This window comes from Mus musculus, chromosome 7 (genome assembly GCF_000001635.26).
Source record: "Mus musculus strain C57BL/6J chromosome 7, GRCm38.p6 C57BL/6J".
NCBI lineage: Eukaryota > Metazoa > Chordata > Mammalia > Rodentia > Muridae > Mus > Mus musculus.
In genome coordinates this window covers 121,985,590-122,004,707 of record NC_000073.6, presented here as the reverse complement: position 1 = coordinate 122,004,707, position 19,118 = coordinate 121,985,590, and the positions used below count along the sequence as shown (strand labels likewise).

At 46.8% G+C, this 19,118-nt stretch overlaps 1 protein-coding gene across 1 annotated transcript in view; it reads left to right on the top strand.

Annotated features, from left to right (window-relative positions):
• Gga2 (golgi associated, gamma adaptin ear containing, ARF binding protein 2) overlaps positions 1 to 17,986 on the top strand; it is a 34,477-nt gene extending 16,491 nt beyond the window's left edge. Inside the window, exons 6-17 of the mRNA NM_028758.2 lie at positions 721 to 821; positions 1,961 to 2,041; positions 2,496 to 2,633; positions 4,508 to 4,589; positions 5,725 to 5,850; positions 6,556 to 6,645; positions 6,919 to 6,947; positions 7,287 to 7,417; positions 9,707 to 9,864; positions 13,045 to 13,214; positions 14,174 to 14,284; positions 14,907 to 17,986. Coding sequence (NP_083034.1) covers positions 721 to 821; positions 1,961 to 2,041; positions 2,496 to 2,633; positions 4,508 to 4,589; positions 5,725 to 5,850; positions 6,556 to 6,645; positions 6,919 to 6,947; positions 7,287 to 7,417; positions 9,707 to 9,864; positions 13,045 to 13,214; positions 14,174 to 14,284; positions 14,907 to 15,017 — 1,328 coding nt within the window. The 3' untranslated portion in view covers positions 15,018 to 17,986. The remainder of the gene's footprint in view (positions 1 to 720; positions 822 to 1,960; positions 2,042 to 2,495; positions 2,634 to 4,507; positions 4,590 to 5,724; positions 5,851 to 6,555; positions 6,646 to 6,918; positions 6,948 to 7,286; positions 7,418 to 9,706; positions 9,865 to 13,044; positions 13,215 to 14,173; positions 14,285 to 14,906) is intronic.
• The last annotated feature ends 1,132 nt before the right edge of the window (positions 17,987 to 19,118 follow it).

Genomic DNA, 19,118 nt, shown 5'->3' with positions numbered 1-19,118 from the left:
ATGTCTGTGTGAGGGTATTGGATCTCTTGGATCTGTAGTTACAGGCAGGTATGTGCTGCCATGTGGTTGCTGGGAATTGAGTCCAGGTCCTCTGGAGGAGCAATAAGGGCTTGTAACCACTGAGTCATCTCCCGTCCCTGGATTAACTTTTAAAAGAGGGAACAATAGCGTGTCTTTGTGATCTTACAATCTTTCAGACAATTTCAAATGTCATATCTCCACCAGGGCTGTAAATATGACTCAGATCCTATTCTTTTGACCAAAATTAATGTGTCAGATTAAAAGAACTAAAGGACAGCAGATGTATAAAATAGCTTTGTTTGCCCAGAGACGATAACCTCCCTTGTAGGTGTCAGCATAGCCTGGCTACCTCCACCCCTTCTCACAGTATCTCACTGTCTAAGGGGGACAAAGTGGTAGGTAGTTTGGTTTGGTTGTTTTTCCTCAGAATTAAAGTGTGAGATGGGTCAGTGGGTAAGGACATTTGTCACCAAGACTGATGACCTGAGTTCAATCCCTGGAACCCATGTGGTAGAAAGAGAACTGATTCCCACAAACTGTCCTCTGATCTCCACATGTGTGCTGCTGAGTAGATATACCTCTCTCCCATGATAAATGTAAAAAAAAAAAAAAGTCACCGGGGGGAATGGGAGGTGGAGCCAGAGCTAATGATGGATTCCCTCGATATCAACATCTTCAGTCATGAATTGCATATTTTAGGAATCATAAAGCAAGATCCCAAACTACCGATGGATAAAATCTTGCCCCCACCGTCTCCCTGGCCGAAGAGCATCTTTGATGCTGATGAGGAGAAGTCAAAGGTAAGGACCTCCCCCTGACTTGGTGGCTTATGTGGAGTCTGACTGTCCTCTGGTTTGGGAACCAGGACTGCGGAGAGCTTCCAGGCTTCTAGACTCTTATGGGTGGCCACATAATAAATGCCATGCTGGGCACCATCCTTTATCTGTATTCCTGTTGGGGTCGGGGAGGCTGGGCCGGTGGATCTGGTTCCGTATACATGTGGAATTGGGAAGGGAGTAGCGGATAGGAGAGGGGTGCATGTTGGCATGGATCCTTTGTTCCTATAAGCCTGACCCAGCCCATTGTCCTTTCCCTGGAAACATCCAGGAATGGTAGCTTTCCCACATCTGGGGAGGGACTCTGTGTGCCAGGCATATGCTCAGTATGGAACTAAATGGGAAATAAGACTTTGGTGAAAGTCTACTCCATCTTCAAGCACATGGCCAGGTCTTCCTCAGTATTCCTAACATTTATTTATATAGTTTTTACATTGCTGGGCATGGAATCTAGGATGTGTGTGCTAGTCAAGTGCCCTGTAACTAAGTACACTCCTAGCCCCACTTGTGGCCTTTTGAGTTAGATAATTTTCTGCTGTGGAGCCACTCTGTATTCCAAAGGATCTCTCAATACCACTGGCTTCTGCTTACCCTGTGCAAGTAGTATCCTCTTCAGTTGAAAATGTCTCCCGGGCTGGAGAGATGGTTCAGCCGTTAAGAGCACTGACTGCTCTTCCAGAGGTCCTGAGCTCAATTCCCAACAACCACATGGTGGCTCACAATCATCTGTAATGGGATCTGATGCCCTCTTCTGGTGTGTCTGAAGACAGCTACAGTGTACTCATATAAAGAAAATAAATATTAAAAAAAAGAGAGAGAGAGAAAATGTTTCCTTTCTCTTCCTCTGTTATTCCCATGCCCACCAGCCAGCTCATTACTATTACACCCCCAGATATCATTTAGGGGATATAATCCTCCCATCTTCCATCCCATTAGAAACCAAGTCGTCTTTCCTGATACTCCCAGCACCCACATTCCAGTGTATGGCTTGGTAGCATAATGCACAGTAGCCCCAGTGTGGGGCTATTGGTCATGCTAATCACTGTGCTCCCACTCTGCTGGGGGGACAATTACAGCTTTACCCACTCTTGTTCACTCCTCAGCTTCTGACAAGACTTCTCAAGAGTAACCACCCTGAGGATCTTCAGGCTGCAAACCGGCTGATCAAGAATTTGGTCAAGGAAGTAGGCATTTCTGCAGTTGGCGCTGTAGATCTGGCATTTGACAGGGCTGATATGATAGTGTGTGTGGATGTGTGTTAAGGTGTGAAGAACAGCTAGCTTGGAGAAGAGATGTCCTCCTCATGCTGAATGGGACCAGCAGGATGGTGATTAGATTTGAGACTCCTTGCAGAGCTTCCCGGCTTCTTTTATCCATGGGACGAAGCTTTTGGTGTTAACAGAGTTAGGTTTGGGAGTCTGTTCCAGAAGGATTGAGTCTGAATGTACAGTTGAAGAGTCCCCAGGTCCAGAGACGATATTGTCACCTGCAGGAATTCTGGGCGAGCACCTCCGCTCACTTAAGTGTTCATGACTTCCTGAACTCCCAGCATGCACTGCCTTTCCCTTTCTGGTGTTTAGTTAGGAGTTACCCAGGCAACTCCTCTTACTTCTTCTGTCCATTTGGTTTCCCTCAAAGGAACAAGAGAAGTCTGAAAAGGTGTCCAGGCGAGTCAGTGCAGTAGAGGAAGTCCGCAGCCACGTGAGGGTGCTTCGGGAGATGCTGAGCATGTACCGAAGGCCAGGTCATGCCCTGCCCGACCAGCAGGCCCTGCAGGTAATCTCCAGTTGTGACCTAAGACTGCACCTACTGTTATAAGCATGATGTATTGCACCCATGTGTTCTGTGGCTGCCATTCTGGTCTGGAGAGTCAGGTTTCTCTGTTCCTTTGTTCTCCCTCCCTCCCTCCTATGTCCACCAGCCACTGATACATTGTTTATCTTTTATTCTCTAAGTAGAATGGTCCTTGTTTTACATTCTTTCATGGGCTTATTGACCACTTTTGTTGCTTCTCTAGAGGATGTCTGCCCAAATGGTTTGCCCGTTCCCTTGGTTGTCTTATGCCTTTTTGTTTTGTTTTTGTCTGGTTTGAGACAAGTTGCCTGGTCTGGAACTTAGTACGTAGATAAGATGTCATACACACCTGCCCCTACTTCCCTAGTGCTGGGATTAAAAGTGTGGGCCACTACACCTGGCTTTAGAGCACTGTTTCTCAACCTTCCTAATGCTGGGACCTTTTAGTATATAGTTCCTCATATTGTGGTGACCCCAACCATAAAATCATTTTCATTGCTTCTTCATTTGCTACTGTCATGAATCGTATATAAATATATGTATGTAAATAAACATACACATAAGTATCTGATATGCAGAACAGTCTTAGATGACCCCTGTGAAAGGGCTGTTTGACACCCCCCCCCCCAAAAGGGTCAGAACCCCAGGTTGAGAACTCCTGCTTAGAGCGTTCTTTATATGTATTTCAGACCCAAGTTCCTTCTCAGACTACACACTTCAATCCCAGACTGTCTTTCTCCTGGCTTGATAGCTTCTTTTGAGGCACAAAATTTGTATGCTTATCTATGTGTGTTCTTGTGTGTGTAGGTACACATGTGTGCATATTTGTGGGGACCAGGGGTCAACTTTAGGAGTCATTCCTCAGTTACCATCTACCTTGTTTTCTTTGAGACAGGTTCTCTTATTGGTCTGGAACTTAGCAAGTACTCCAGGTTGGCTGGCCAGTGTGCTCTGGGGGCCTCCTGTTTCCACCTCCCCCAAACAGAGAATATAGACAAAGTGGCTTTTCTACATGGTTTTTATTTTTGTTTTTTTGTTTGGCCTTGTTTGGTTTTTATTAGACACATGGCTTTTTTTTTGCATGGGTTCTGAGGACCAAACTTAGGTCTTGTGAGACTTTATTGCCAGACTGTCTTCCCAGTTCCAAGTTGGTTGTTGTTGTTGTTTCTTCTTTTGAGATGGGCTTTCTAATTTCATTGAAATCCAGTGTATCCTGTAGAGGACACTGCCATCTGGCAGTTGAGCCTAGGAAAGGGCCGGAACAACGAAGCAGGCAGCCCGCAGAGAGGCTGAGGGAGGGGGTTAGCTGAGGGAGGGGGGTGAAGCTGCCGAGCTGGTCAGAGCCTCCCTCTCTCCTCTTCCCAGTGTGAAGAAGATGGCTTGGGGGTGGAGGGGAACGGGATCCTGTGGAGAATATCAGGCAAGTGTTGTAAGGGGATTGAGCCATCAGGACAGTTGGGACAGGAAATTCTCTGCAGGGTGTTGGTGGCAAAGCGGGAAGTTCTTCCGTGGCTATAGGCGGTGCAGCTGGACCAGGAAGGGCCACATGCTGAGCTACAGTCCTGCACTAGCACTCCTGACTAACCCAAATGTGCCCCCCAACCCCCTCGTGTGTGTGTGTGTGTGTGTGTGTGTGTGTGTGTGTGTGTGTGTGTGTGTGAAGCGAGGCAAGAGCTCTACTGAGCTATAGCCCTAAACCCTCTAATGTTTTCTGATTCTGCCACGCATGTTACCTCAGAACTGTAGTCATGGAGGTAACACAGAAGACACCTACACTCGGAGGCTGTTGAGGGAGACGTTTGAGGACTTGGGTGGGGCCTGGGTGAGAGAATGTGAACCAGGCTATGTTTCCCCAGGTTGTGTATGAAAGATGTGAGAAGCTGAGGCCCACCCTGTTCCGGCTTGCAAGCGACACCACTGATGACGACGATGCTCTGGGTAACTAACAGCTCTGTTTCTCTGGGTGTTGCTGCGCCCCAAGTGTAAAACAGATGTGGGTGTGCTACTGGGGAACCACAGACAAGACAGATTTGAGTTTGGTATGGGCTGGTGGCTTATGTCTTCTGAAGATTTTGGGTTTGAGTAACAAACATGAAGATCAGAAGCCTATAGGCATCTATAGGGGACATTGTGTGACTGTCCCACGGAAGGCCAGGAAACAGTGTCCTGCCTTTTCTTCCTTCCTTCCTTCCTTCCTTCCTTCCTTCCTTCCTTCCTTCCTTCCTTCTTCCTTCCTCTCTTTCTCTCTCTCTTTCTCTCTCTTTCTCTTTCTTTCTTTCTCTCTTTCTCTCTCTCTTTCTCTTTCTTTTCTTTTCTTTCTTTCTTTCTTTCTTTCTTTCTTTCTTTCTTTCTTTCTTTCTTTCTTTCTCTTCCTTTCTCTTTCTTCTCTTTCTCTCTCTTTCTCCCTTCCTTCCTTCCTCCTTCCTTCCTTCCTTCCTTCCTTCCTTCCTTCCTTCTTTCTTTCTTTCTTTCTTTCTTTCTTTCTTTCTTTCTTTCTTTCATGAAAAACATGTCCCTGACTTTTTTTTCTGAATACGTTTTGCCGATTGTATTCTCTTGTGGTGATGTTTGTTAGTTACTGATATTGCAATTGATAGATAACTCAGGTATAATTGAAAGACTAAGACTATATTATAGTCAGATGTGGTTATTATTATGTATGCTTCAGTTAGGATGCCAAATTTTCATGAGAAATACCAGACCTATATTTTCAGACTGGTAAAGTGTACAGGCTACAAAGCTGATTTGTGTACCCATTCTCCAGATACGGGAAGCTTTCAATAACAGAATCAGGTAACAAGAAATTTTGGTAATAGTGACATCCACATCAACCTGTCTCAGCTAAAAGCATCCCCCAGAATGCCTCACTCAAAGAACAGTGTGGATGGTAACCGTGTGGACAGTGGGACACAGAGCTAAAGCTCACTGATGGAGTCTGGTAGGAAGTTGGACACATGACCAGGGTCTGGGCTCCTGAATGTGCCAAGCCTGGTAGAGCCGTGTGGACAAAGATAGGTGGCTGTCTGCTACACTGAGGAGTGCTGAATCTTTTTTTTTTTTTTTTTTTCCTCAGCGGAGATTCTTCAAGCAAATGACCTTCTCACACAGGGGGTTCGGCTGTACAAACAGGTGGTGGAGGGCCGAGTTAGTGCTGGGAACGCAGTGCCTGCCGCAGTGGGAGCCATTCCCGCCCCCAGAGGTACGAGCTAAAAGCCTTCTGTTTGGGGCAGGTGCAAGTCACGAGAATGAGGGAGCTTGCCTCTGTCCCCTTTTCTGTAGAAATAGGTTGCGGGTAACAGGAGCCATCATACACCCATGGCAGGTTAGAGCTCTACCATGGCTGCACGTGTAAGCAGAAGGCTGTGTTGTGCCAGGTTTTAACCCCTCTTGGGTGCTCCTAGGAGCCTGAGACCAAGGAAGTGGTCAGTGGCTCAGTAGTCGATGTTTGCCCAGCATTCACAAGGCCCAAGATTACATCTCAACACAGCCCTCAAGAGCAGTGTTTTGTTTTGTTTTGTTTTGTTTTTGAATTGCATGCTCTTTGGTCTCTGACCTACACCATCTCAGTCAGCGTTGCTTGGGAGCTCGGCCTGAGAATCTCTGAGTACTGTAGATGAATTTGATCAGAAACCCACGAAGTTGTAAGTGGAAGAAGTAGCCTAAGCCTGCTACTGCCCTGGGTGATGAGAGGGGCCAGGGCAAAAGGAAGACCTCAGTGACCAGGTGGGGGCCGAGTCCTTTGGCCACCTAGCGTAGGCCTATGGCCGACTGTTTCCCAGCAGCCAGCTCAGGCAGAAGGCTGTTGGTGAGAGGCATGCTGACTTCGGGGAGGAGGGTACCAGTAGGGATTAAACGGAGACATTGTTTTTCATGTTTGGATCTTTTAACCCCATCTGTTTAATAGCATTCCCGAATCCAGAACCCTGTGGGTTGAACTGTCCACTCATTGACCTGGAGACGCCATCTTTGCTTCATCAGGACCTGGCAGCCTTAGGTAAGAGAGAATGCTATTTCGGCACAGAGAGGCCCCAAGTAGAGGGCTGAGTGGATTTGTCTGCCTCAGGCAGCACGGGCCTCCTTTTGGGGACAGGGGGGACAGGGGTACTACTCTAGCATATCAGGCAGTATGGCTAAGTTTCTTTGGGTATGTGGATTGGCCTTGGGCAGGTCCCTAGTCTAGGCTTGTAGATACCTCAGAATGGGTGGGCATGCCGTCCAGCCATATCGACTGTCTGATAATGTTTCTTACTCTGCTTCTTTGTCATAGGAATCAACGATGTTCCCACTAGGAACCAGGTAGGAAAAGCTGTTCCTGGAGTGGGGAGTTATGGGAAGGGTCACTCAGTCCTACCCTGGTGGCAGTGCTGCTTGCCTGGAGAGTGATCACTACTGCACCATTCTTTGGGATTCTCAGCTCATCTTGCGGGGTTGGCTCCAGAGTGCTTCATCTGTCCTGCTTGGTTTAGTCCCCACCTTCTGGAAGGCTCTCTCTCTCTCTCTCTCTCTCTCACACACACACACACACACACACACACCCTAACTGTAACTGCTTTCTGCTTCCTGAAGGTGTGTGCAGGGATCTTCTGTTCTGCCCCTTCCTCTCCTGCCACAGAAGACATGATTTTGGTTTGACAGGTTGTTATTCCGAGTTGCTGTAATGACAAGAAGCAGCCGGGTGCCATCACACTCATGGGGGGTGGAATCCAGAGTCTTTCTGCAGACCGGAACCTGCTGGATCTCTTCTCGCCACAGCCATCTCCAGGACTGTGAGTGTTCTGGGCCAGTGGCTTCTGCCTGCAGCTTCCCCACCCCCTCCTGCTGAAGCGCATGCTCTGTGTGTTACAGGTGCATGCTGCTGCTCCCCCTTGGCTGTCTCATCTTACCCTATCCTAACTCAATCCAGAAAGAGGTTAAAGTTTGACAGAATCAATGACAGATGGTGTGTGTGTGTGTGTGTGTGTGTGTGTGTGTGTATACACGTGCCTTGGTAAGCATGCATGGGTCAGAGGATAATTTTGTGAGGTGCATCTGTCTTGCTTTTATGTGGGTTCCAGAGATCAAGCCCAGCTGGCCAGGCTTTGCAGTAAGTATCTTTCCCTGCACTGACCCGTCTTGCTGGCCTATTTTGTTTTGAGAGACAGTTTTCTGTCTAGGTTGGCTTCAAACCCATTAGAAGCCAAGGATGACTTTGAACTTCTGGCCCCGACCTCTAGGTGCAGTGATCACAGCCGTGCCCCACGCTCTCCCAAGGCTGGCATAATTATAGTGCTTCTTTCTCTTTCCTGACTGCTGTGTTTCTAAATTATGTAAAACCAGAGAAAAAAGTGTAGGTCTTAAATACCATCCCCTAAAAACAGGGTAGAAAAAAGCTCTTTCTTCTTTTTTTTAAAAGAGGATTTCTTTTGACCTTTTGATCAAGCCAGCTCAGTCAGTCAACAGGTTCTCCAGTGTAGGAGTGAGGATTAAAAAGAAAAAAGGCAATTAGACAACACTGTAGCACTACCCCAGCCAGTTCTGAGGCTGAGGCAGGTTTATTTTTTTCCCAATCTGCTTTTGTACCATTTTAATTACATGCAAGCCATAAGGTCAGTTCTAGGTTAAGGAACAAGCAAGACAATAAACACAGATAGTCAAGGAACAAGCAAGGCAATAAACAGTCCCCAAATCACTGTTTCTCAGGGCTTACCAGAATGACCAAGGATTCCGAGCCTACTTCCCTGTCCTAGCCCAAAGTCAGATCCTTGCCTGAAGCCTACTTCTTTGTTCTAGCCTAAAATTAGATTCCTGCCTCAACTTAACTTCCCTGTTCTAGCCTAAAATTAGATTCCTGTTGGAGCTTACTTCCTTGTTATAGCCTACTGTCAGATTCCTGCCTGAAGCCATTTCCTTGTCCTTGGCCAAGGTCAGATTCCTGCCAAGTGGCTCCCAAAGGTCTCCACAACCCTTGTCTCCGTTCTTTCTCTTTCTCCCCTTTTGCCCACAGATAGGAGTCTCACTGTAGTGCGGACTCCCCTGTTGAGTGCTGGGAGACAAGCTCGTGCTTCATGCATGCCTTTGCTTTTGTTACACACGTGATGATGCTTGTTTTTAATGAAGCTGCATTCCAACATGACCTTTTCATTTTTAAAGATTTAATTTTATTTATATGTGTTTCTGTGTGTATGCATGCCACATGCAGTCGAGTGCCCTTGGAGGCCAGAGAGGGTGTTGGATCCCCTAAAGCTAGAGGTACAAGGGGTTTAGTTTTGCCTGGTGTTGGTACTGGGAGCCAAACTTGGGCCCTTGTTTGTGCTCTTAATTACTGATTCATCTCTCCAGTATATGCCCTCTTCCGCCCCACAGTCTCACTATGCATCCCTGACTGTCCTTGAATTTATTGAGACCCACCTATTTCTGATTGCTGAGTGCTGTGATTAAAGGTGTGTACCACCATGCCCAGTCACACACTTGTGTTTTGGTTTTTTTTTTTAATGTGTATCTATATTCCAGGGCATCAACCCCCTGCTGGAATGACAGGTGGCCTTTGGGCTATCTGACTTGGGTTCTGGGAAACTTATCTCCTCTGTAAGAACAGCAAGCAAGCACTTTGGACCATTTAGTTATCCTTTCAGCCCCTTAAATTTTTTTATTACATTTATTTATTTATTTATTTAGTGTGAGTATGCATGTGTGAGTACATGTATGTCCACAGGTACCCACATCATACATGTGGAAGTTAAAGAACAATGTAGGAGTCGGTTCTGTGCATAGTGTAGGGCCAAACGCAGGCTGTCAGGCTTGGTAGCAGCTACCTTATCCTGAACCTTCTTTTGGTCCTCAGGAACTGGTTTAGTGCCCTGTTACATCTTTGAGACATTTTTATGTGAGTTTATGTGTAGGTGTACTTCGTTCTAACATTTACATTGTGGTTTGTGTGGCTATAGTTAATCATTTTCCTCTTGAGAAGGAGGGTATGTTCGCATGCATAGTTTGTTGTTATTCAGAAAAACGAAGAACAAACACTGAAGTCTTCTAGTTTTTGTTGTTAGTCATTGATCATTTTCACTTCTTTGCAGGAATTATGTTCCACAAAAAAGCATCCCCAAGGAGGTGCCACCAGGTACCAAGGCCTCTCCAGGTTGGTCCTGGGAGGCTGGGCCATTGGCTTCTTCCACAGCCTCACAGAATACACCTCTGGCTCATGTGTTTGTCCCTTTGGAGTCTGTGAAACCCAGTAAGTAGTTTGTACTCCTTCTTTGTTAGACCTCTAACGACAACAAACTACTCCACACTGATAGGCATGGTCGTTAAATTGAGGTTGTAAGGCTGGAGGAGAGGGGAGGAAGTTTTTTGAGCTGATATTTTTCTTAGTCTTCTTTGTATTAGGAGTGTCACCTGTGAGGGATATTCATAGGTAGAGTTTAATGAGGAGGTTGGAATCTACTTTGGAACATAATAATGTTCATCTGGATTCAGGGAGTGGAGGGTTAGTGTGACTGGAAGTGACATCAGGGAACTGAGGGAGGAGTTTAGCTAACGCTGCTACTTCTGTGGATCCTCATAGCAGAAAAGCAGGAAGGAGACCAGAGGCTCTGGCAGCCAAGGCGACATGCAGTGGTCTGCATGGGAGTGCGAGCTGCAGAGAACATGCCGGAGCCCAGGGCTCTGCTCTTGTACAGCCCAGAGTCTTGTGTGGGGGAAAGGGGTGGGGAGCTGGAGCGTGGGGGGGGGGGGGCTGGAGGCAGGGCAGCATTGTTTAAATGTACTTGGTAATGGCGGGCATTCTGCTCATTCTGTTTATTAAGTTTTGATTGAAACAATAATATGTGTCCAGTGTTAATTTCTTGGTTGTGATAATTCTGCCACCGCTATGTAAGGTGTTAACATTTGGGAAGGTGGGTCATGAACTTAGGAGAATCATTTGTTTTGTTTTGTAACTGTTCATAAATGATAAATAATTACAATACAAAGATTAAACATAGGGATAAAAAGCAACAATAACATTCTCAGATAAAAGCAGGAGGGTAACACACAGCTGACCAGCTGCTCAGAGGCAGCCATGCTGCTGAGGTCTTTTATGCTGTGGTTCTGGGCGTCAGCCCTGAGACCTTGTACAGTTGAGGTAAGCACTCACTATTGAACGGCATCCCTGCCTCCTCCTCTCCACCCCTCCTCCTGCCCCTTCCTCTGATTTGTAAGGCAGTCTTATGTATTCCATGCTGGCCTAGAACTAACTATATAACCACAAATGATCTTTTTTTTTTTAAGATTTTTTTTTTTATTTTATATTTTATTTATGAGTACACTGTAGCTATTGTCAGACACACCAGAAGAGGGCATCAGATCCCATTATAGTTGGTTGTGATCCACCATGTGGTTGCTGGGAATGGAACTTAGGACCTCTGGAAGAGCAGTCAGTGCTCTTGACAGCTGGGCCATCTCTCCAGCCCATCAAAAATGATCTTGACCTTGAGATTTTTCTGCTTCTGTGCATTACAGGTGTATGCCACTACACCCAGCTTATGTGGTGTTGGGGACCTGACCAGCACCTCTTGCATGCTAGGCCGGTACCTGCTGAGATTCATCTCTAGTCCTTTTATTTTCTGCTCTGAGACAGGGTCTGGCTGGCCTGGAATTCATAGAACTAACAGGATTTTTTTTTTTTTTTTTTTTTTTTTGCCTCCCTAAAGAATCCCTACAGTACTAAGATTAATGCTGTTAATGGTCCTAGCCTGTGTGTGTGTAGTGTAGGCCCACAGAGGTCAAAAGAAGGTGTCATACTTCCTGGAACTGTAGAGACCCTTGGGAACCACCATGTGGGTGCTGGGAATCAAACAGGTTCTTGGAAGAGTAACCTGTGCTCTTAACTACTAAGCTATCTCTTGCCCCTATGATCCCCTTTTAAAAAGATCTGTGTCTGAGCAAGTGTATGTACATCTGTGTGCTCAGTGTTGTCCCCTGCATGCATTCAGGGAGACTAGAAGAGGGTGTTGAGAGTCTTCTATCACTCTGAGAAAGGGTCTCTCCCTGAACTTGGGGTTCATGCTTTCTCAGTAGACTCCAGCAATTCTCCTGTCTCTGCCTACATCAGAATAAGGGCTAATGGGCCAGTGCAGGATACATCACTTATGTGGGTGCTGCGGTTCAAATTTTGAGCCTCATGATTATATAGCCAGTCTGACCCACCTGTCCAGTTCAGTAAGTATAGTTTTAATAAAACAGCACCACATTTTTTAGACTATTTAATGTCTAGTGACTTATAATTACAGTACGAGCCTGGAACATTAATCTTTTTCCTGTGTCAAGGTCAGCTCTGAACTCACTATGTAGCTGAGGATGGTTTCAATCTCTTGCCTTTGCTTTTGCCTCTAAAGTACTAGGATCACAGACTTGTGCCTTCATGTCAGGAACAAGGGCTCATGTATTTTCTTCTCAAATTACTGTTAGGACCATTTCCTGGGGAAATCAGACAGTCTCCTCCCCAGCAGTACCATCTTACTGGAACCACATACCCATCTGGCATCTTCATCACACTATAAAGTACAGGGAGGATGTGTATCCTGGTTCCCGCTCTTCCCCTGTGAGGAGACACCACAGCCAAGGCAGCTTATAGAAGAAAGCATTCAGCTGGGGGCTTGCTTACACTGTCAGAGGGTGAGCCCAGGATTGTCATGGCAGGAAGCGAGTTAGAAGGCAGGCAGGCAGGCAGGCAGGCAGGTATGGTGCTGGAGCAGTAGCTTCGAGCTCACATTTGATCTGCAGGTAGGCAGAGAGAGCACAGACAGCCTGGCATGAGGTTTTGAAACCTCAAAGGCCCCTCCCCCGACACACCTTCTTTAACATGGTCACACTGCCTAATCCTTTCCAAACACTAAGCATTCAAACATAAGAGGCTATGAGTCCATTCTCACTCAGACTGCTACAATGTGGCTGTGTGTATGTGGTCATATGAAAGAAAGCAGAACAAAACAGTGTTTGTATTGCTTGTTTCCAATGCAATTGTTGTTGTTAGTGTGTGTGTATATGTTCGAGACAGGCTCTCATTATGTAGCCTGGCTGGCCTGAAACTGTAGACCAGGCTGGCCTAGAACTCTCAGAGATCTGCCTGCTTCCTCCTCCTGAATGCTGGGTTTAAAGGTATGGTCCACCATGGCTGTCTTTATATTTGTTGGTGGTGGCAGTTTTTTAAATTTCATTTTTTGTGATATTCCATGCTGTCTATAGTGTTCCTACATAACTTTAGTCAAGATCACATTCAATAGCCCTTTCCTAAGCTGGGTAGTGTGATGAGGATGGGTGAGTGGTGGTAAGGAATTGTTCTTCAGTAGAGGAGTCCAGTTCGGATTTGGGCTTCATGGTACAGATGGCATGGTGGAGAGTGTGGGTACTGACCCTTGTCGGCTCCGTCTCCCAGGCAGCTTGCCGCCCATTGTCGTGTATGACCGGAATGGCTTCCGAATTCTGCTGCACTTCTCCCAGACTGGGGCCCCTGGCCACCCGGATGTGAAGGTGTTGTTGTTGACCATGATGAGCACTGCCACCCAACCTGTCTGGGATGTCATGTTTCAGGTGGCTGTCCCAAAGGTGAGCCATCTGCTGCTAGCCAGCTCTGACCTTTTCACAGTGACTTGTTTCTGCACACTTGCTGAGACATTAGGTGTAAGAGACAGGTGATGTAGACTCTTCACTCAGGCTAAACATAAAACTGGAGATTTCAGTGGCTTACTTACCAGATAAGGACCTACCCAGTTATGTTTTTAAGTTAATTCCTTAAACATATTGTTTGTGGTGGTTTTTAAGACAGGATGTCATATGTAGCCCTGGCTGGCCTGGAACTCATTATATAGAACAGGCTGTCCTACAATTCACAAAGATCTGCCTGCCTCTGCCTTTGCTGTGATTAAAGGTGTATGCCACATGCCCCACTATGCTTTGTTTTTGATACAGGGTCACACTGTGTAGGCCAGGCTGGCCTGGAACTTGCTTTTTGCCAAGCTTGGCCTCAAACTCACTCTTCCTGCCTCCACCTCGAGTGCTGGGAGTATAGGTGTGTGTTATCACATCTCACCTAGATGAAGATAGTTGGCTCTGCTTTTCTCTTTGGGCTCTCCTGGACCCTATAAAGCATGAATGTGGCCACTAGTATCCAGGGTTGCATGTCCTCTTTTTATTACTTAGGCTTATAAGCAAGCAAGCAAAGACAGAAATAGATATGTGTGTCCTCTCACCCATGTGGTAGCCTGTCACTGTTTTACATTGTTGTCAAGCCAAGGCTTGATCTAAGTGTTGTGTCCAAGGGCATAGAGCGTAAGAGGCGGGTTGAGAGCTCAGGCCAAGATTTTCTCTGGCATTTTATGCCGCCTCTCAGAGGCCAACTGGGAACCACAGTTTAAATATATTCCTGTGGGCAGAAGGAAAGGCTTCTGTGGGACCATATGGGTGTCCTGAAGTGATTTTCTTGAGGGAGATTAAGTTGCTGTTGGCCTGAGTGTCCTTACTGATGAGGTGGCTTTCTGGATTAACATGTTCAATTTCCCCCATAGTCAATGCGAGTGAAGCTGCAGCCGGCATCCAGCTCCAAGCTCCCTGCATTCAGTCCTTTGATGCCTCCAGCAGTGATATCTCAGACGCTGTTGCTCGACAACCCACACAAAGTATGTTCCGGGATCTTTGGTAGCATGAAGTAGACCCTGAACCAACACATTGAGGCTTTGCTCTCAAGTCTGGGGAGCTCCAGGTTGAATTTGGGGTGGAACAGCCCTTACTTGGAGCCTGCTTTGCGTCAGGGCTTGTTAGAAGATCTGTAATGGTGTGTCACAGCTGGGAACCAAAGAAGAGACATGTGAATTCATTCCTAGACCCCTCTGGAGGAGGTATCCTGTCTTCCTGTCGGTCTCTAAATTACTCTTTGGGACTGCTGGGGTGGGCTGGGCTTCCAGGATACATGCCTGGCACTGGTATTTGTAGTTCTAAAGAGACTAAGCCAGGGTATTCATGGCATTCCATTACTCTACCTCTTCATTTGGGGGAATTATGTAAACACACCGAGCCAAGTATAGTGGTGTACAGTAATACCAGCACTCCAGAGGAAGAGATAGGCCTGATTTACACAGCAAGTTCCAGGCTAGCCTAGGCCACACAGTAGACCCTGTCTCAAAAATAAATAAGCTGTAAGCTGTTCCTTGGAGAGTCTTAAGTTGGGTGGAAGCTTTTACTATAGGCTTGACTCTTTTTCCTACTGATTGATTTAACATCTTAGCCTCTCTTCTGTCCTAGGAACCTATCCGGTTGCGGTATAAGCTGACTTTCAACCAAGGTGGGCAGCCGTTCAGTGAAGTAGGAGAGGTGAAAGACTTTCCAGACCTGGCTGTCTTGAGCACCGCCTGACTTTTCAACCAAGACTCTTCAGTCACGCTTAGGCCAGCGTCCTTTTACTGTCTGGTCGGGACTTGTTGTAATGTAGTGCAGAGTGCCAAGGATTCTCTCCTGATGTTAGGCCTTGATTGCCAATGTGTCTGTTGATCATGTATGTGTGGGTGCGTGTGTGTTACTGGGGTGCTGGGGGAGGAGGGAGAGCTGGGCTTGGGATTTGGGCAGTATGGGGGATGCTGACCACCTCTGAGATCATCTCTGCTGCACTCATACCTGCTTCTGCATGTTGGTTGACAATGTTGCCCCTGCCTCGAGTTGGAGTTTTATAAGCCAAAGTTTTTTCCATGTATTGTTAATCTTTTCATTCATCCACTCTGTGCCTTGTCAGCCTTTGAAAGTCTTAGTTGCTCCCAGGCTGCTATTCTCAGGGACCTTAGAAAGGGACCTGGTTGGTCTTGCGACAGAGAGTGTCTTCTGGGGCACACTCTTCCAAGAATGGCCTTGTCTTCATTTTTCATTAGCAAATGCTGCTTGCAGATATTCAGTAAGACCTTCTAAATGGAATGTTTGTTGTACTGGTTCAGGCAAGGGGCTTGCCATGAAACCAGGAGACCACACTTGTTGGGCCAATCATGTCCTTCACTACAGTGCCTTAGATACTCCCTTAGACGGACCCTCTTGAGGCCTTGCTCAGGCCTTGGGTTCTGTGGGTTGGGCAGCCTGTCTGGGCCCTTACTCAGGACCCACAATGTCATCTTCATTCTTTCTGTTCACAAACATCTCAGAGCTCTTTCATTGTGACCCTGTGTTCGTTGTTGTGAATCATAGTTAAGGGGGGCCAGCCCTGAGCCCTCACAATCCAAGGTGGGGAGCTGCGATGCAGGTAGAGAGCCATGTGGTGACTAAGTACAGAACATCATTGAATAAATACTGTGTTCAGATCTGCCTGGTGTTGAGTCCACAGGGGATGCATTTAGAGGGGACAGGCTGGCGGGGAATGGTTTTCTGTCAACAAGTGAGGACATGATGAGCAGTGTTCTGACGAGCTGAAGGAGCTGGAGAAGAGGGGTGGGTGTTTGCCTCAGGTGTCCCCAGAAAGGAAACTCAAGCTACTGGTTGACTCGAGAGCACCTACTATGTGCTGGGTTCTTTGGCATGCATGCTTCAACAAGTTCTGCTTGGCTGGGTCCATGGGAGAAGGAACCCTGAGGTCTGAAATGGGTGCTGAGGGCTGGAAAGTCCTGGCATCCAGTCTTGCGGGTTCTGCCTCAGAAACTGGAGGGCCATCTCTCAATTATGACATGTTCATCTAGTTGGATATCCAACAATAATTTTCTTTAGGTGTATATTAATATTGATAATTTCAGTAGATTTTTAGGATAGCTTCTGGCTGCTGTTTTTGTTTGTTTTTGAGACAGTCACTGTAGCCCTGGCTGGCCTGGAATTCACCATGTAGACCAAGCTGGCCTCACACTCACAGTGATCCACTGCCTCTGCCTCCTGAGTGCTGGGATTAAAGGTCTGCGCTACAATGACTGACTTTAAAAAAAAAAAAAATAGGTCTCATGTAGCCCAAGCTGACCTCAAACTCACTGTGGAAACTGAAAGAGAGTGACCTTCAACTTCTGATCCTCCTGCCTCCAACTCATGTGTACCAAGTCCTGACAAGATGGAACCCCAAGCCTGTGCATGCTAGGCAAGCACTTGTCCAACTGAGCTGCATCCCCAGCCCCCTGGTTTTTTGTTGTCTCAAGCTATAGTCCAACCTGACCTGGAACTCAAATACCATGTTCAAAGAAACATGATATAGTAGCCAATATACACTACACACTTGTGGAAACAGGCTAGAGCAGGGCATCCAAGGTTTTTTGCCTTTAAGTTCCCAGGAACACGCTCCTCACAGCCCTGTTCCCAGATGCAGCTTCAATATCACAGTTGCCAATGCACTGTCAGTCACAGGAGGGAGCCGGGCGGGCATGGTGGTGCACGCCTTTAATCCCAGCACTCTGGAGGCAGAGGCAGGCAGATTTCTGAGTTTGAGGCCAGCCTGGTCTACAGAGTGAGTTCTAGGACAGCCAGGGCTACACAGAGAAACCCTGTCTCTGGAAACCAAAACAAACAACAACAACAAAAACAGTTACAGGAGGAAAAGGGGAAATGCCAAGGCTTTCTGGAAACTTCCCATGATGTCTGCCTTCACATCTTGTCCTGTATGGGTATTTGGCCACACCTAGCTGCAAACCACACTGGGAAGGTATGGATGTTGTGTGCAGTGCAACACAGTATAAACTTGGGGTCTAGTTACCATGGAAGGAGAGATTCGATAGTATGGTACAAAATTAGCAAGCAGTCTTCCCTCTACTGTGAGAGAAGCCTGCTTTCAAACTATTGCTAAGTGAAAATGCAGGTTATTCTTCTTTGTTGTTCTGGCCATCAAATTTATGGCTTTAAGGTTACTACTGCTGTGATAAAACACCTTGTGGAGGAAAGAGTTTATTGGCTTACATTTCCACCTCACAGGAAGGCAGGGCAGAAACTCAAACAGGGCAGGAACATGGAGGCAGGAGCTGATGCAGAGGTCGTGGAGGGGTGCTGCTTACTGCCTTGCTCCTTGTGGTTTGCTCAGCTTGTCTTACAGAAGCCAGGACCACCATCTTGGGAATGGTCCCACCATAGTGGGCTTGACCCCTCTCTCCATTAATCACTATTTAAGAAAATGCCCTACAGACTTGCATGCAGACTCATCTTATGGAGGCATTTCTTTATTACAGTTCCCACCTCTCAGACGACTGTGTCAAGTTTACATAAAACTAACCAAGCTACATCCTTATCCCCTTGTTCTAGCTTTAAACCAAACATTTCCCCCCAGATATTTGGATATACACATAACTGGCCATGGTTGGGTCTTGGAATTACAGGTGGGTTCTTTTCAACTTCATTTCCGTTTACTGAAATTTCTAAACCAAATAAAGCTGAATTTCTTATGTTTAGTGTCACTGTTTTGATGGGTATTAAACATGATTCAAAATTAAAATATAAAAGGTGGAAATTCTGGGCTGGGGCGATGGCTCTTCAAAGCACTTGCTGTGCAAGAGTGAGGCCCTGAGTTCCATTCCTAGAACCTACATAGAAAAGCTGAGTGTAGTGGCAAGCACAAGTAGAGAGAGTACAATCCCCGGCACTGGCGCTTGCTAACCAGCCAGTTGGTGCGTAGCAGGCCCTGTGAGACCCTGTCTGAAAAAGTAAGGTGGATGGTGTCTGGGCACAGGAAATTGGTCTCTGGCCTCCACAGGTACACATATGCACACATACGGAATAGAAGTTCCCTCATCTGCTTTCCAGAGCCACACTAGGAATGCTAAGCAGACGATTGTGACACTAGATAGCTGGGGGAGAGTAGGTACACCAAGAGCAAAGGATGGCTCAGTCTCCTTTCACCTGAGCTATAAACCAGGTGTCTTTAGTTCTCTCTCCCCCACCACGCTTGTTTGTAGGATCTGCCTGAGAGTCACCTTCGGTCTTTTCTCTCTCACATGCACCCTCTTGAGCAAGCCACCTAGTCTGCCTTAGCACTGTTTTATGTAGCACAGGTTGACTTTGATCCCCTTGCCTCTACCTCTCACGTGCTGGGATATAGGTGTGTACCACCACAGCTGACTCCTTATACTCTTGGTAACAATGTTTAAAATGTAGTTAGGGGCCACCAGATGGCTCAGCAGGTGCGGTACCTGCATGTGTCAAGCCTGACCACCTGAGTTTGATTCTGGGAACACGAGGAAACACTGAGTGCCTCAAGTTATGACTTCCACACAGAGTCTCACTGTAGCTCGGCTGGCTTGGAGATTGTTATATAGACCAGGGTGACCTTAAATTCATAGCGATCCATCTGTCTTTGTCTCCTTAGTGCAGGGATTAAAGATGTGAACCACAGAGGCAGGTGGATTTCTGAGTTCGAGGCCAGCCTGGTCTACAGAGTGAGTTCCAGGACAGCCAGGGCTACACAGAGAAACCCTGTTGCAAAAACAAAACCAAAACCAAAAATGGATGTGAACCAATGTGCTCCACTCAGCAATTGTTTTGACATGGGCAGGTGTGGAACTTCCATATAAAGCTAGT